The sequence below is a fragment of the Aythya fuligula genome, chromosome 8, assembly GCF_009819795.1.
Source record: "Aythya fuligula isolate bAytFul2 chromosome 8, bAytFul2.pri, whole genome shotgun sequence".
In the NCBI taxonomy this organism is placed as follows: Eukaryota; Metazoa; Chordata; class Aves; order Anseriformes; family Anatidae; genus Aythya; species Aythya fuligula.
The window spans coordinates 21,573,405-21,592,251 of NC_045566.1; the positions used below are offsets into that span (position 1 = coordinate 21,573,405).

Consider the following 18,847-nt stretch of genomic DNA (forward strand, 5'->3'; position numbering starts at 1 on the left):
TGCACAACAAAGTAGCTTCTCTGAACCAGACACTTGCGGGTCCATCAGCAATGCACCATCTAAAATCTCTCCAAATCTGTTATTCTCTGCTATTATTTAATTCAGCCATGCTGTTGGGGATTGCATGGGATTTACTAGTTTTTCCTAATCAAAAGCTTCCTAATTCCATGTTAACAACATTCTGGAGCCCTCATCAACCTAGCATTTTCCAAAGATTCTCCACTAAAAGTCACACTTTGAAATCTCTCTATAGCATCTCTGAACACAGGTTAGAGAAATAAATCTAAATTAATCTTTCTTCCCAGTCTTCATGAAAACCATTCTAAATTTCTCTCTTCTAGAAGACCAGAGCTTCTCCAAGCTTTAATTTATATATTTATTTTAACACTTAGTCACTCGTGCCCCAACCAATTTTAAATATGCTTTTAACACGGATCTGCTTTTCAAGCCATCAAGTCACCAAACTTCCTGAGCCAGTGTTAGTACACAAATCAGTGTTTGACATGTAATTCCACCCAAAATCCTGCAACCACCTCTGAGCGCCAAAGGAAAGTGAGGCAAACTCAGCTTCTCTCTGAAAACTGATCCTCACTCCATTACTGACAACTTCTACTCAGGAAAAAAAAAAAAAAGAAAAAAAAAGCAAACATGAATTAATTTAAGATAAAAATATCTTCTACAAAGGAAAACTAAGGAATTCAGTATTTGATGACAAAGAATGTGAATATAAATCCAGGATTTTGTGGGGGTTTTTTTGTTTGTTTGTTTTTAAACAGTATTTAATCACGTTCTGAGACTGTTAACAGTAATAACATGAGATGAGATCAGATTTAAGACACCTCCCTTGTCTAGTAATCTACAAACAGCAAGTCAGTTCTCCTGTTACTTGCCTATAGGCAGTACTTTCAGGCTGTACAGAGAAATCAAAAAATAAAAATCAACCTTAAGGAAAAGAGCCATCTCCCCTACTGCTTCTTATCCACAGGATAGTCCGGTTATTTAAAAACACCAGCAGTCCATGCCACATAATGCTGTCCCACAACGTGCAGACTGTATTAGCTGTCTCCCCGCCAAATCTGCTTTATCCAACCTATGCACAGATAAAAACACCTACTGGCAGCATCACCTGCAAGGGGCTTGCAGCTGCATCACTCACAGCTGTAGCAGCAGGTTTGCAGGAGGCTGCAGAACTCAAGGCACTGGCAGTCCCGCTGCCACGGATTTCTTATCACGTCCTGGATGAGTCAGAGGTCTTAGAGAAGAACTGGTGGCTTTTTATTCTTGTAGCGAAAGCCCAAAGCCAAGCTCAGACAAAATCATATTGCCAGATAAACTTTATTTAGAAAGGATACAAACTTCAGAACTAGAGTTCTGAAAGTGGCAGGACCACGGGCCCCAAAGACAGATTAACTCCTGTTCGATGAGTGTTGTGAGGACAACTGTTACAAATGCCATGCATGCTCCTCTCGCCATCTTTGAATAGGAAACACTGCCAAATACAAACTCCCTATGGCAAGTTCTGGATGATCTCGTATCCCCCAGCAAGAGACAAATTGCTGGTTGCACTCAAGTCTTGTTATTATGTACCCAGAGCTTTGCCCAGCACAGCACTACCCTGTTGTAACAGTTCTCAGCTAACAGGGATTCAGTGATTATCACGAATACAGGAACGTCTCGCAGAGAAGGTGGTACACCATCTCTTCCAGATGTGAGAAAAACAGTTTACAAAGAACATGTAAAAACTGGGGAGTGGAAAAAGAAATCCCACCTTCAATATAACACCCTGAAGGCAACAGTCTCAATATCCTATGCTGAAATTATGTTTTTTCTAATTTCACTTTCCTGCTTCTCCTTCCCATTACCAACCCAAAGGTGAATTCTTATCAGGAGAACTCTCATGTCTGTTCCCCATTCAATTCTGAAACCACCATGGCACAGCGGGGTTGTATTCCCCTGACCCTCCCATAACAGCTCATGTTTTCTGAGCTGCCTTCTAGTATTAGAAGTTGGAACCATCTCTACTTAAACAGCTCAGCTCACACCACTGGCTGTAAATCAGTTTTTCTTTGCCTCTGTTTCTGCAACAGGCCAGGAAACCTGGATGTGATATGGCTCTAATTCTTCTGGAGTGACATAGTCTGGAGCGTTGCCCATCAGGTCCCGTCCCCTGAATGATTTAGGAAAAGCGATGACATCCCGGATACTTGGAGCACCAACGATGAGAGAGATCAGCCTGTCAAGTCCTAGAAGCAGAAAACAAACTGATGAACCACTTGAATTACGGTGCTATATTAGTTCCTCCAATTCAGAAAGTCAGAAAAATAGAGCAGATAACATTATTGGGGCATTAAGAATAAAACTGAAGCAAACGCATAAAAAATAATCTCAGCCAGTAATGGTTAACCTAGATAGCAGAAGTGCCAAGCAAAACAAAGCTTTTCAATGTTACCAAAAAAATTCTGTGATACACCATGGACTGCAAGACAGAGGCAGTGCCTTTGCAGAGAGAGCATAACAATGCCAGGGTCACTAAGTGGCAGGAGTGCCATCACCGCTTTGTTTAATTGCCCAGACAAAGCTCTTGGTCAATCAGTCCTGAAGAACCAAACTAGGAGGACTTGAGAAAGAACAAGAGCTTCTGGGTGCTACTCTTTCATTGCTCATTTAAAAAAAAAATAATGAAAGATTCTAAGAAAACAATCTGACATTCCTGTAATGCTATACACAACACTCTAATGACTTCTGAAGATGCCATTCCACAACACCTAGGTCAGTGCTGCCATCTCCTCACACTCCCTCTGACTCCAGAGTTTTATCTGCTTCCTGTCGTGGCACAGGTGTCCATCAGATCCATGCTGAGCCAGATCAGGGAGCTAATGTGACAGCATTTGCTTACAGACAGTTTAGCTCTCTGAATTAGTGAATGAAACAGAGACAGAAGATAGCAAGTGAGACAGAAGCAAAGGCTGAGGTTGTGGCAGTGACCCAAGGCATGGAACAGAACTGTGCTGTCCCAGCCCTCTGCGCATGCAGTACAGGGAACCTGCTCTGGCTGCACAGGAAGGAGAAGAGGAACACTGAAACATTCTGCATTGGTGATGAGTGCTCTGCTTCTTCCATAACACAGTTATATAAAGACAAACACTGGAGAAGCCCACAAAGCGTTACCATGTTGATGTTGGTACTTGGCACCACCAAAACAGCCATCTCTGTCAGGAGGAGGCAAGGCTTTTGCTAACAAACTTGCTCTCAGGCTTGTTCCTGAGATCTAATACACCAGAAGAAAGGCACGAGACACCTGCATTCTGGATGACTACAGAGCACTTACCTAAAGCAATTCCTCCATGTGGAGGAGCTCCAAACTCCAGAGCCTCAAGCAGGTGGGAAAGCACCTCTGAGTCCTCCTGCAAAGTTACATAAGAAATGTCACTGAACAAACACTTCCTTATAGCAAGATAAGATAAAAGTACAATGGAGTCATCCGTCTCTCAGGGCTAGGAGTTATATTTCTACAGAACCTGAAATATATTTAAGTTAAGTACTCATTTAAAACTTCAAGAGGATGTTGGAGACATCTACAGGCATTACCTTCAGCACTTTCTCCAGCACGAAACGTTGTTGTTCCGCATTATGAATTCTGATGGAGCCACCTCCGATTTCATTGCCATTCAGCACAAGGTCGTAGTGCTGGCTACGGACCTGGGAAAAGAAATGAAGCACCACCTTAGCAAAACTGGGACAGAACTGCATTAAATGCCAACCAGCACAGACACGACAAAGATGCTGTAGTGTCATGTCTTCATTCACAACACTGCTTTCTCAGTGGAGCCTTTCACAGACACATAATAAGAGGTTCAAAACACTATAGAGGAGAAAGCTTTCTACTGAATTCCTCTGGGGGTGACAGATTACTAGCTTTGGAATAACAGGTACACAGATTGCAACAGAAGCCCAAGAGAAAACTCCCATTCATCTCCTCTGGCTTCGGACAAAGTCCTACTAGCACATGCAGAGCAAGGCAGACTGCACGTTTCACCAGTGCTCCTCTTCTAGTTCCAGTCCCAGCAGGACTCCTGCTCTGCAATACTCAACAAGGTACAAATATGAAAAGATACCACTTGGATACATCTCCTGCAGCTTCTTTTGTGGCTTTGTCACTGCCCAACTCCAAGCCCAAGCACGAGAAGGTCCCAGTTCAAGTACCAATCCTACCAGCAGCACAGACTGCTGCTGACAGAGGTGCATGCTACCTCAGGGTGGCATGTAGCTTAACAGAAACTGGTCCAGTACAAGTCCTTCTGTGAAGTTAGTCAAAACCTGAAGTAACGTGGGATGTGTCAGAATTCAAGATTCCTCACCTGAAGCAAACATTTCCAACACGCCCTTTTTGTCAGAGTGGTACCTGGATATTTGCTATTCAGAATAATCTGGATGCAATCTTTTCCAAACAGATTAAGTACAGTATGAAGTTAATTCCACAAAATATCCCTCTTTATAGTAAAAGGACTGCTACTTGCCTAGTTTTCCACAAAACACAGCTGTAAAAGGGCCAACATGGCAGTTACCTTTGTGGGGTCAGAATAGAGGAGGTTGGTATCTGCAGGATGAGGGGCAGTGAAGGGGTGATGAGCAGATTCCAGTTCAGCAGGATTCTCTTCCTTGGGGAGGAAAAGTGGGAAATCTACCACCCACAGAAAGTGAAAAGCTGTAGGATCACGGAGCATCATTCCGGCTGCCTCCAGGAGGTCAGCACTCTCCAACCGTAAGCTTCCTAATGCAGAGCACTGCAAAAAAAGAAAGGAGCTAATGAGAAGGGGCAATTTACTGCCAAGGAAGTTGCTCATACATCAGCCATACACGAGCTTTCCATAACTGCAACATCACAGACAGCATTAGTTGTACTGTGGTGCTGCCTTAAAAAATATTTTTGCCTTGTCTCCTGAAAGACATCACCTTCCTGCTGAGGCAGGCTTTGACCAAAAAAAAAAAAAAAAAAAAGCCAAATAAGGAGCTGGAAAGAGCTGGAAAGCCCATTTTCTTCCATATGTTCCATCCTCACAGAACTCTTCTGGACTGACACCTCAAGCTCTACACATGTGGATTAACCAGGGAAGCACAAGTAAGATCTCTCATAACAGGCAGAGAAATGAAGGCACAGAAAGAAGTTACACAGCATTGGCAGTCATGCAAAGTATGACACATGCGGTGCTTGGAAGGCAACATCTACTGGCAGGAATACAGAGAAGGCTTGAGACAGAATCTCCTCTCCTCTCTGCTAATAAGCAGCCGTGCTTTGCTCCTGTCACCTCATTATGGGAGACAGTTACCTAGCCAACCTTGTTTTCCAATCTGTTTAGTAATTTAAAAAAAAAAAATAAGTAAGTTGACATGAGAGAAAATGAGGCACCAATTTGTTCCTGTTTTATGTTGCAGCCTTCATTTCAGTTACAAGTTCTTCCCAGAAGCTGACTGGTGGAAATAAAAGCAATAGGTACATTTCATGCATTATTTCTTGTTGCTACATCTTCAGATCCAGAGAAGCATGGAATTAGATGATGACCTACTGTAATGGTCAGAGGAATTAGACTAAGGACAGATAACATCAAAGCCATCAGCGACATTCAACTCACACGGACACCCAGAAATGCTCCCTACCACTCGCTTGTGTTCTCCAGCTGCCAGCAGCACCACATCATCCACCTGCACGTTCAGCGCTCGCATGAGCTCCGACTGCTGCTCCTCGCCAAGAAGTTTTGTAAGCAGAGACTTCAAGCTTCCATCAGGCCTGCAGATCATGTCCATGACCTCCTAATGCAAGGTCAGTAAAAGAATATGTTCAGTTCAGTGCTGCTGTCTCTTCTCTGGAACCATGACGTGTTCCAGCACTGCCTCTCAGCAAATAGCCTTATTAAAAACAGCTCTTCTGCCTTCCTCTACCTGCACGTGCTTTTATACACAGCTCACCATTCATTGCTGCCAATGCTGCAGCAGTGTTTCTGTCTCACCTGGTTGAACTGGGATTTTGCAGACTCCTTTAATGACTCCAGATCTTTATTTTTAAGGTATCTCTGGGGAAAGAGCAAGAAAAGACGCATCAAACAGCAGCAAAATCTACGGAAAGCCAAACCAGGATTCAAATCTATTGACCAAGCTGTTTCCAAAGCTCTCAAGTTCTTTTGTTTCTAGCACAAGATTTGCATGATGGCTGTGGAATAAGAGAGGGCCTGCAGCACTAGACTGCAGCTGAGTGTCTTCTCCAAGCAGCCCCTCTAGGCAGCAGTTGTTCTCCCTGCTCACAGACCAGATGCAGCTAGTCAGTAGTGTCAGATCATGCCAACTAACTGCCTCCAGCATGCGGGTTACAGAGCAGAACAAGGTTACAACACCTCACTGCCGATGGTGAAGGCATAACTCGGTGTAGGCTGATCCTCATGTGCAGAGAAATGCAGTAGATATGAAAACCTCCATCAAGTTCTTGATTTTTCTTAAACTACTGTAAGGTAGAAAAGCTCCAGATTCCACTTGTTTTGCAAATGCACACCTTTAGTGCCCTCTCGTGGGAAGCCAGGAACTTGTGCTTTCTGCCAAAATTAAAAGAATCCCAAAAGGAAGTCCTATTCCCTGAATAAAACTAGGTGTCTAGCAAACGCTTTTTCCCCTTACTGCTTATGCTGCAAAGATGCTCACAGCCAGAATTAAATCTGCTTCCCTGCCAAAATACGTCAAATATGCTTCTCGATCTACTGTCAGCCTTGGATTTGGTTGGTGACAGTCTCATTACGAGACGTGAGCAGTGCCCACAAACACAACAGAAGCAAACAGGATGGAGTTTTGGGCTCATTAGCCCAGAACAGAGCCGTGCCATACCTGGCTCTATTTCAACCTCTCCTCACAGGGCACAATTTATTATTCAGATGTTATCCTTGACAGAAGCAAGCCAAAGCCCCAGGAGGCTTCCCTATCCTCAAGGGACCTCACAGCCTTGCAGCTCTGCTCTCCACCCAGGGCAATATATTGTCTCTTCACGAGGACAGTATATTACAAAATCACATATTCTTCCCATCGCCTGATCACCTCCATTCCCCTGCTTCTAACAACCCTCAGCCCAGCCTAACATCACTCACAATCAATCCCAAGTTCCCTGAAGGACACCACTCCCCCAGTCATAGCAGGGAACATTTCCATACCAACAAAGGGATTTAAATTGGTATTTTATTTTATAAACATACGCATTATGTAAAAGCATCACTTACCACTCCCTGAGGGATACAAATAGCTTTGACAGTGCCACGCGGGTAACTGAGCGCATTCTGCACAAATTGAACATCCGATCTTCGTAAAATATCACTGATGTCCACTATCTGAGCAAGGAGAGAACACAGGAAAAAGCGGTGGTGGGAAGAACATGCAGAGAACACAAAGCAAAAATCCTGCTCTTGTGCCTACTGCCTTCAGAAACCATTCCCTGGGACACAGCTTCCTTACTCAAAGAAATCAAAAGGTTCACAGAAAGAAACGAATGAGGCCCAACGTGAATAACCATTAGAAGACAGAGGACTACAGAGACAAATAAGCAAGGGAGCAAGAAAAACCCCGGAGACCTTATCTTCAGAATAAAGTGATCCAAAAATATACATTTTCCCACAAACAAGCCTACCCCTTTCTTCTCTAAGAGATCATTACCTGTGCAAAGCAGTGATGATGGGAAAGACACCTTGGGTATATTACATAATTAAGAACTCCACTTAACCATGTATAAGTGATTTAATCAAAGATTATTCCTAAAATACTAACAGGAAGAAAACAAAAAACCCGCACGTTTCCAACAGGCAAGGCTCACCTTCATCCCAAAACGGGTGTCTGGTTTATCAGTCCCATAGTCAGCCAGTGCCTCCTCATAGGTCATGGAAGGGAAAGGAGTCGTAACGGCACCTCTTTCCTGAGGCCAGGAATATTGCAGGAGGCCCTCTATCAGCCCCTGGATCCCAGCCTGATCCACAAATGACATCTCTATATCTATCTTAAAATAGAAAATAAGAGATTCCACATTAGCTACAGTTTTTGCCTTTGCACTGTTACTTGCAGAAGCTCTTAAGCCAGCGTAAAAGGAAACAAGATATTAAATTAAATCATAGCATGACTGCGTTAGTCTGAGGGTATGTTTATGATCTCCCTACAGCCTGCTGACTCAGGCAACAACTTCCTCAGAGTACTAAATGAGGTAATGATGACAAGGACAGAGAGAGAAGCCTTGAATGGACCGACCTAACTCTGCCTGGGCTCTCAAGGCTGATGAACAGGATGCCCAGCTCTGCAGGACAGCAGCAGACATGCAGCATCAAGCATAATCTCTGCTGCAACGCAACCCCACATCTACTGACTGGGACTGTAGTCAGCCAAGTCAGTGCACGTCCCAAACCAACTGCAGGGGGCTGGGGCTGTGAAACACACAACAAACAACATTCTAACCCACAAGCAGCACAAGGACCAGCAGACACCAGGCCTTCAAAAAGTAAAACAGCTACAAGGCTTGTTTGTGTGAGGCAGAGGGTGAAAGGTAGTGCAAGGTGGTTACCTGAGTGAATTCAGGCTGCCTGTCAGGCCGTGAGCCTTCATCTCGGTAGCAGCGAGCAACCTGAAAGTACCTGCAATAGTACTTACATTTAGACTCCAATTTAAAGTACCCTAAATTAAATTGTGGCTATAGAAATGGTCAGTAAAAGGAGTGCTCTGCTCTGTATGTAGTGGATTCTCATAGCCCTGGTTGTTGCCATCCTTTCAACAGCATGAAATTTTGAGTGGAAGCAGCTGTATCAGCAGCTGTATCCTTCTCCAGCCATACCCTCCAGAGGCACGAGGAGGCTACCAGGTGAGCTGTGCCCTGACAGGGCACGTGCCATACCTTTTCCTATCTTCCACTCCAAACATGGACCTTACTGAGGGCCATACAAAATTCATTCATGGTCAAGACCTAGTCTGAAGTCCACTGCAGGAATATCTCCCTCTCCTTTAGTTCTATTTGGAGGAACGAGCCCAATTAAAAGCTTTGTACCTATGCATCTGGAGGATGTGCTTACCTTGTCTGTCACGTTCAGCTGACCAGCCTCATGTCAGTTAGTTCTACAGGATACATTGCATGAGGCTTTTTATCATGCTCCAGATCTTCTGTCCTTCAGGCAGACTGTCTCTGCAAAGCTTATTCCTACTTCTGTGCTTAAGATCAGTTTTCCATTTTAAAACAGTGAAGATCTCAACCATCAAAGAGGGATAAACTTCTGCTTACTAGGCAGCATTACTGCTAATGAGCCTGGCCTAGGATAATTCTAAGTACTTAAGGATCCCTCTTTGAAACAAAGCCATTGGCAAGAAGTTCTTGGGGAAGTCTCTAAAGCCTCACACAGCAAAAGAAACAAACCCTGGACGGGACATGCAGAGAACGGGAGTTCAAGTAACTCTTACCTGTCCACGCCTCCAACCATGAGGAGCTGCTTGAATTGCTGAGGACTCTGAGGCAGAGAGTAGAACTTGCCCGCTTCCCGTGAGGGCACAAGGAATTCTTTTGCCCCCTGGCATGAGAAAGAAAAGTTCACACAGTTCAGGAAGTGACCTCAATTCCCAACTGAAAGGAAGGTGCCCCAAATATAACCAGCACACAGATCTACTGCCTTCCAAGAGTCATTGGGTTTTAGGCCATTTTCCCCCCTTCTCTTTCAGATTTGTCTCTCTCTCATCCTGGCTTTACTCACTCAGAATGTTACAAGCGGACACGGAATGGCAAAAGCATAAAAGTCATCAAGGATAACAAATGGATCTGAAAGAAAAGGTCACCTGAACTTTTTCACCTGAGTACCTGAATAGAGATTTCCATTTCCTACAATCAGCCCATCCAGTAAAACACATCAAGTGGAGCATTCTACAACATCCTTCCTCCCACCGATTCTTCTTTAGTGTTTGAGAGCATGAGGTCACACTGTAGCCTTTCCCTCTACTATGGGGGTACTGCACTCCAAGAATTTCTTGTTTTCAAAACCTTTGCCCCTGAGGAAAATTACAAAGGGATTTAAAAGTTTTGGGGAAGGGCAATGGAATTGCTCCCTTGTTTCCACAAGCAGCCAAGCTAAACACTAAGATTCAGAGGCTGGTGTTTTAGTTCTGGACCTCTACCTTCAAAATTGTAGGCAAGCTAGCCATGCGCCTGGGCTAGGATCCTTTCGTTGAAACCAGCAGTTGATGTGGCTATGGTTGGGCTGGCAGGGAGGAGTCCTTTCTCTAGATCCTGAGAAGGAGCAGTTTTATTTCTGTCACCTGGTCTATTGCTTCTGCCTTATAAATCCATCTTGGCTGCTCGGCCACTTGTACCAAGGTTGTGCCAGAGAAATGTGGTGTCACTGAGGAAAGTAAAAGGGAAAATACAGGGTTTACTACACTACTGCTTCATACAGACCTGCACAGCCACACAGGCTTTACATCCATCTACCACTTACGTTTACAGTCCAGCTGCATGACAATGTTCCGAAGAACTAAGAAGCAACTCCAGAGATGATGCACACAGTGACTTCACACACTTCAGTGTAAACTAGGGCAAACTACACTCTTACAGAGGTAGCTGGAGCCTGGCTTTGGAATGACTAGCAGCTAATAAGAGAAAACATAGAACAGCTTGCCACGTTACCAGACAATAGCCTGTGCAAGCCTCCAGACTGCTCATTTACTGCACCACAGGCTGGCTGCAGCCTCAGCAGGTCTGTAACACAAACCTCATGACCACTCTGCACAAACCCCATCCAAACCTACATGAAATATCATTATTTTATCTTCAGATGTGCATTTGAAGTGGGGATATTCCTTTCTCTGAGCATTAGGGAGCTAATAAGGGCAGATGTATCAACATTTACACTCCCACCAGCCTGCCTCTGGCAGCAGAGCTAAGTGGAAGACAGGTCAGTGCAGGGCTTCCTCGAGTGACCCAAACAGTTGTATCACCAGGCTATAAATAGCCTTTGGAAGTGAGCAGGCAGAGACCTGTTGCAACATCTAGTAAAACTTTAATCATCTCTTGAAATCTGGGCCTGCTTCTGCTTCCCTGACACTTCCCGCTCTCACAGGAGATATGGGCTTTAATCTTGGTTGGTGTCACAGTCCAGGCCTAGAAACAAACACAGCTGCAATTTGCTCAGTTCTGAGAGAAAGAAATACATGATGCGTGAAGGAAGGCTGCTGCACAGCAGAGAAATGGCACCAAAACTCAAAAAAAAGATTACTGTCCTCTGTCAGAAGGAGGGTATAAAGCTATCATCCAGAGAAACTTAAAATAAAATTAAAAATTGAGGGGAATGTCTGAGCATCCCTCTTGAGGTACAAAGAAGTAACCATACACACAATAATTAAAAAAACATCAGAGCATGTGTATCCTAATATATGAGTCAAATTTTCCACACTCTACAGACTTCCTTTCACTAACTTAGGCAAGACAGAAATACTGAAGAAACACTGAGCAATTAAAGAGCTGATCAAATAAACTGATAACGAAATATAATTTTTTTTTTCAGAATTTCCTAAGAACTGCAGCAAATTGAGGCCTTTACAGGGCCTGATTACAAATCTTCTGAAGGTACCTGAAGTCTTCAATACTTTCCAAAACATCTCCTTTGCCATCTTTCGCTCCCACCACAGGGAAACATCTCTCACTGAGCTCTGCTCAAATGTTGATTCAAATGTGGTATCAACATCTCAGACTTTTTTTTGCAGCTGTTAGTTTGGACACATACAGGATTTAAGCCTCACATAAATAACGGAGAAACAGTGTGCTTGGTATCATCACTGATAGTCTGGGTTTCCCGCTGGGCAATTACACAGCCTCAGCTCTTTTGCAGAAGTAAATCTAGAAACTTGAGGCTACCATCACAGCCTAGAAATGCAAGAGGAAAGGACTTCCTTTCTCCCCTTATAAAATCCTACTTGTGAGGAAATCACTGTTTCTATATTGAATAATCTGTTAACCAACTTGATCTGAAATATCCAGGAGCAGGTTTCTACATCTCTTGCTTGGCAAGACTAACGCATAACAATCCACCATCCATGACAGGGGGTTTATATGCAAGAACTCCATCATGCCAGCTGCATCAACAACTGCTGGTCTATAGCTCCCTTGCTTGGGATTAATTTGGAAATGAAAGAAAGGAATACAAACTCAGAAGTTAAAATGGTTTGAGCACTGCCACTGCAGTAACCTACCAGTTAAGAGAAAAATGCTAAGGAAACTGTGCTTCAAGGAAGATTTTTGTTTCAATAATCTGTCCCAGGACAGGACTTGCATTCAACATGCTCTACAAGAAGCTTTTTTTCCTTTTATAGTAACTGAATGCTCAAGGTGCCACACCTTCCCTTTCACTCCCCCTACCATTAGAAGGATCAATGCATTGTATCAGAAATTGGCACAAGCTGTTACCTAGTGAGGGAACAGCATGAAGGTTGAGTGGCAAGTGACAATAATTCAACCATGAACTGCCTAGGCAATTGTGCATTAGTAACAGCATACATACCCCTGGGGTTCTCTTAAAGAGCGTTGGAGTTTCTACATCCACAAACCCTAAGGAACAAAAACATGCTTCAGACACAGAATATGGTGAGAGCAGGGAAAAGAACTGGTACGATAGGCTAGAGTAAGGTCAATTAGTCAGCTCACTAGGTAATCTAGCACGCAATGTAGCCTCTCCAAATCTCCAGACGTCGCTGTTTCTAACTTGTGCGTTGCCAAGTTTAAAGACTCTGAGCTCCCCCAAGGCCTGCCAGAAATGCTGATGACAGAGGACTCCATGTAGGCTGAGAAGTTGTTATTTCTCAATCCATTTTGAACTAGGCTTTGGGCTTCTAAACAGACCTTCAATCCCACTTATATGCCTCGAGTTGAGTGAACAAAAGAGGGGAACTACTTGCATAAAGCCTTTGTTCACTTAAATTTCTCGATATGGCTTATTTGAAACAACTGTTTTATAGCATGCTAAGGTATTTCAACATACTTTGTTCTTTAGACCTGCCAACATCTCCATAAATTCCCCACTGCAAGAAGACACATTCTTACCAAGTGGAAACCGTTAGGAGTTTTAAGTAGGTTGGTAACCATTCCAGCAACATGGAAGGGTATAAAGGAATTCTAAAATGCCATTTGCTACACACTGTTGTGCAAGCACTTTTCTTACCGTGGAGGTTACACAGATACTCCCGCATCCTCATCACTATCTGGGATCTCAGCCGCAAGTTGTACTGTAACTGGAAGCTGCGCAGGTCCAAGTAGCGGTACTGCATGCGTAAGGCCTCTGATTTCTGGAGATAAAAGACAAAAATCAAACTGCATGTCCAATGAAGCTGCTCCCAAAGCCACAGAAAAAAAAGGGGGAAGCTAAGAAAGGATACTGCTCAGTTGCCACAACCCACTCATTACCTACAACCTGCACAGAGAAACATCAGCCACTGAGAGTATCTCCATGCACGACATTTTTTTCTTTTTTAAAAGAAAAAATGACAGACATTTATTCTATCTTAAGAGTTGCCTCAAAAAAGCTCAGGATTTCAGCCCTCCTTATTATAAGTCCACTGCAACAGACTGCAGCAATCCTCCTCTGAGTGGAGGAGCAGTGTCATACACAGATCTAAAGGAACTACAAAATGGTGAGATGCTCTTATTATATACATGAAAACTGAAGTACTGCAGATGGTGAGAACTGTCCAGAATCTGTAACATGCAAGGAACAGGACCCAGCTCTCCCAGTTCCTACTCTTACCTATCAGTCATGTGCAATGGTATAGACAAGATCTTAACAGCAATGCCTCTCAGACACCATGGAGACTACTCTAAAAATAACCTTTTATAAGACTCTGTACTTACAGAGGAAGAAAATCCCCTGGCCAGCTAGCTACTTGTCCAGATAAGACTAAGCAGCCTTGACTTAAAACACAGCGGTGCATTGGCAGGTTCTGCTTCACACTCAAAAGAGCCAGCATAGCCTGAATTTATTCCACTCTTCCCTTTACCATCTGTTCTTACAGTGATATTTTAAAACCCTCTGCAATGGAATCTTTCAAGCCTTGTTTTCTGCTTAAGTCCAATTAGAATTACAACGTCACAGCTAACAATAAGCACATCCTATTTTAAATGCCACCCTTCCTTCAAAGCAGAGCTGGATAGAATCAGATAAAGCTCTTGCAGATGTTTTGCAATCACCCTGGGCAAATTCTCAATTTAATGAAAAAACACTACTTGTGTGCCAGAGAAAAATGCAGACACCTTGATGAAATCCTTGATTTCAAAAGGCAGCTTCTTGCAGGAGTTTAGGATCTCTGCAGTCTCCACCTTCACTTCAATGTCCCCAGTTGGCATTTTCTGGAGCAAAAAGCAAAAAAAAATTAGATTCAAAATTTAGGGGAAAAAAAACTGCACAGAGGTGTTTCACAGATGATCAGGAGGAAAAAAAAACATATGATTATCTTTCCTGCCTTCTAACACAGTATAATTCAGAGAACTTCTGTCAAGGGCAGATTTCTCCTAGATTTCCCTTCTGTTCAGAAAAAAAGCACAAGCCAGCTCACCATAAATGACATGTTCTTTTCTAGCAGTGTACCCAGTGCCACAAGAAATAAAATTGCTTTTCCTTTGCCTTCTGCTTCAATGACATGCTGAGCACAGAGGAACGGTCAGGCCCAGATCCTGCTAGGGCACATGCATTTGGACAAAATACTAGTTCCATTAGCTCCAGTGAAATAACACGGTATGAATTTTAGAGTGCATTAGCAGCATCACCATCACCCTTCAATAAAAGTCAAAAAAGGCAACTTGTTCAGAACTGGAAGTTCTGAGAAGTTCCTCACACCAGTTCTCAGAACTAGTCTTCTTTTTCTTGAATCCCGAGGGAGAGCAGATAACTTCCCCAACTTAACACTGCCATGTTGAAGTTCACTTGATCCTGCAGAATTCTTTCTATTTACTAGGGGAAAGAATACACAACCTTCCAACAAAATGATAACTGATTAAAAGAAATAAAAACTTAGCTTGAAGCTACCATCCTTTATGGACATTTATAGGTGGTCACAGGAAAATAAATAAATATAAAAATTATAGACATAAACCCAGGTTTTTCTTTCCAGGCCTGCCAATGATGCAGGATGGCAGCCTGCACACAATCCTGACAGATTATCTACAGCTGATTACAATGAAAACTGAGAAATGCACATTGATAAAAGTATTGAACCTCTGTTTCCTATGCAATGAGGACAGGAAAATTTATTGAATAAAAACCAGGTCATCGCGTACTGCAGAACGTATAGTGACAGCACTTATTTTCAGGAAAATGAAATTATCTCAACCACCATTTGAAAGACTGAAAAAGTTAGTTTTTCAGTGGTTTTCATTATCCTTTCAAAGGGCTGGAGTAGAATTTAATTCATGGGCATCTGTAACATACTGTGACGTTCTCCTGAGTTACATGTCACAGCAGTTATTCCTGCCTCACATTATCTGAGGACAGGCTGTCACACACCTCAGAACAAAACTGCCTGTGGCAAAGCTGTGATGCACAGAAACCACCACCAACCCACTACCCAGTGCTCTGTTCCACAAGGAATAAAAAGCTTGAGAGACCCCAGCATCCTCACCGGATTCTCCTGCCCTGGGGGCCGAGAGGAGACAATCCCAGTCACTCGCACAACAGACTCCACTGGGGCGTTTGACAGCAGCTTCCTCACGTGGGAATGTGCCTGCAAGAAGATGCCAACATCTCTCAGAAATTCAAGAACAGGACAACACCACCATGCTCCGAGGCCTCGTTTGTTAATGTCCTGTTTGAATCAGGGACCACTGCTTACAATCCAGAAGAAACAGCATTAATGCTTCTGATGCAGCATCACAGGAGGGCTCTCGTAACACCGAAGTCTGCTTGTGTGTCAGAGCCCTCTGTCTCACCAAAGACCTCATTCTGCCCTCAACACCTGCTAGACACAGGCTATCAGAGGAAAAAAAGCTTGAGACTCATACTTAGGTAGCACTTACCTCATCCTGTGGAAGGATGATCTGGGTGAGTCCCTGGAAATCCCTCAAAACCAGAAACAGGCCTTGTCTGATCCATAAAAAAAAAAACAAAAAAGAAGATAATTTCATCAAGAATCCAATCATCTTTTGCTTTTTAAGCCAAAGCAGGTGGCAACTACCTACTATCTATATCTTGTGACTCATACCTCAAGGCACTTCCAAAGAAACATACATACACATACTTTTCCCACATCTGAACCTAATCTAACAGTTTGTTTCGGATTTCATACAGTCACAGACAAACAATGTGTTATCAAAATAACTAGGAGAGGCAGTATTTTGATTTGAACGTTAATCCACATAGAGCATGGACTCTGAACACACGCAATTCTTAGAGATTTCCTGCTGAGAAACATTATCCAGATAAACACATTTAGATGAGCAATAAAAGTAAAGTTCACATGGATACCCCCCACTTAAAAAAAAAAATCCATCAAAAAGAAAACCCACAACCATAATAACAAGAAGAACACTAATCTCAAAAAAGTTTCACATGAGCAATCCATGCTCCTAGACCCAGCATCACAAATCTTGATGTCTTCAGCTGCCATAGTGACAGCTACCACTGTACTTAAACCATCACAAGGCTGTCAAATTGAGCACGCTCTGACTGCCTTTAAAGGCAAAAGCACAACAATGTCACTGATGCAATCATAACTGTTCCTGGAACTGCACCTACGACTGCTCAAAGATGAGATGTTCAAGTCCTCTTCATGAAATCCATGCATGCCATTCCAGTGGAATGATGCTGGATGAAACAGCCTCACTGCACTGTAAAATGCAAAAGGCTACTCCTGATGCTAATTAATTTCATCAAAACCATTGGACCTGTCTCCTTTTTACAAGCACATACCCAGGATCATAACATTTAAGAGTTACACTGCAGGTATGCTTTCAACCCTGTATTTGCAAAATGTACAACTGCATTAGTAATTATTATATCGCATCACTTATAGCCAACTGTTGGAATTAACATTTCATCCTCTGTTTACTAGCTTCTCATGATATTTCTTTCTTTGAGCAAAGCATGCATACTTGAAATATGCATTGTTATATGCTATAGCTGAAAAGACAAAAACACGTTTTGCTTAAAATTTAAGGAACTTATATAAAAGCAATTATTTGCTCACAGCCATCAGAACTGTGATAAAAATGCTATTATTTATTTCATCCTCTATACAGTGAAGGTAGTAACACTTAACTGCTTTACAGGGGTGCAAAGAAGATCAATTAATATTTGTACCAAACTCTAACATTTTCAATACTGCTCTGGCATGATTCTGAACTGTTTTAGTCAGACACTTCAAAAGTAACCACGGCAGGATATGAAAAGACAACCTCTAGCATAAAAAACACTGGCCTACACTGGATCTGGCAATTAAGCATCTCCATTTTCAGCTTGGCTTGCATTTACCTTTGATACTGAATCCATCCATACAGCGTGACCTCTTGTCCCACATGAGCAGAACGCAACTCTCCACAGGTGTTGGTCCGAGCAACAAAGCTATTGAAATCTCAAATAAATAAATAAAATGTTATTTTAAAACTTTTGCAGAGAAACAATATATTAAGCAGTGCTGCGATTTTTTTTCAGAAGTTCAAATACAATTTGGACATATACATGAAGAAATTACTTCATATAATCCCGTAATGACCACTGAGACCTTAGTACATAAATATGTAATTGCACAAAACAGATTTTAAAGAATTAGTGCTATGTCCCAATCAAACTTTCACGCAGAAATCTGAGCACAGCTTAGCTGCAAACTTGCTCAGCAAATTTCAGGGATGAGAGAAGCAAAAGCTGCAGAGCAGCCCTGAAGCATGCTGACAATTCTGCACTTAAACCCAAACGACACAGAATAAAGGGGGCTTGGGAAGCCAAAACTAAACCTTACCAACACCCATCGTGTCGGTTTAAATCAGTTTCCTGCCTGCAACAAGTGAAAGGCCTGAATAACTACAGGATTTCTGTAGACCCCAGCATGCCCGGCCTTGTGGCTTAGTTATTGAACCAAATCCATCGTTTAGAGAATGCTCTAGACTATCAACTTGCAAGAAATAAAAACAATACACGATGCTATTGCATAAATATACACATATATATATATGAATTAATCTCCCTTGCTGCCTCCATCAGAGCCTTCACAATTAAGGAAGTAACGCATAGGGCAAGAAGCTTTGTTTTGTAATTATTATGTTAGATATGAGGTTCCTCCTGTTGTTTATAGACTTTGCACGCCATGGGAAGAAAGAATATGCAAACGCAAAGTCAGAGCTAGGGGGAAACAACTACAAAAGCTGCTTTTAGTGTATTTTTCAATCCCAATTCACTGTGAGATACCAGAAGTCGAGTGAGCACTACGTGAAGGCGCTATAAAAAGCGCCCCATCTGCAACACCTGCGGACGACCGAGGCCCTGCCCTTCAGCGTGGGCTCCCCGGATTTAGGAGCGGCGGGGGAGAAGGGGCAGAAGGAGAAGGAGCAGAAGGGGCAGGGGGCAGCCGGCGGGGGCCGCTCCTCACCTGCAGCCCCGGGCGCTGAGGCAGAGCCGCGGGCCGGCCGTGCCAGCTCCCAGCCGAGGCGGGGCAGCCCACCGCGGAGCAGCCGCAGGACACGGGGACAGGACATGCTGCGGAGCCCCCCGCGGACAGAAAGGAGCCGGGAGGGACCCTCAGGCTGCCAAAAACGAGCAGCAAGGCGCCAGTTTTCCTCACAGAGAAGCCTCCGGAGCGCGAATCCCCTCCCTCCCCGGCCCCGCCGCCC

The 18,847-nt window shown here is 43.3% G+C and overlaps 1 protein-coding gene across 1 annotated transcript; it reads right to left on the bottom strand.

Annotated features, from left to right (window-relative positions):
• Window positions 1-1,316: 1,316 nt before the first annotated feature.
• Window positions 1,317-18,819, bottom strand: DARS2 (aspartyl-tRNA synthetase 2, mitochondrial). Its single transcript, XM_032192726.1, has 17 exons — window positions 18,607-18,819; window positions 17,496-17,595; window positions 16,043-16,109; window positions 15,649-15,750; window positions 14,285-14,380; window positions 13,200-13,323; window positions 12,543-12,589; window positions 9,460-9,566; window positions 8,576-8,645; window positions 7,841-8,020; window positions 7,254-7,361; window positions 6,006-6,068; window positions 5,656-5,808; window positions 4,566-4,784; window positions 3,589-3,699; window positions 3,329-3,404; window positions 1,317-2,243 (listed from the first exon to the last, which is right to left on the bottom strand). The coding sequence occupies exons 1-17, from the start codon at window positions 18,710-18,712 to the stop codon at window positions 2,056-2,058; spliced, it is 1,917 nt and encodes a 638-aa protein (XP_032048617.1). The 5' UTR covers window positions 18,713-18,819; the 3' UTR covers window positions 1,317-2,055.
• Between the last annotated feature and the right edge of the window lie 28 nt (window positions 18,820-18,847).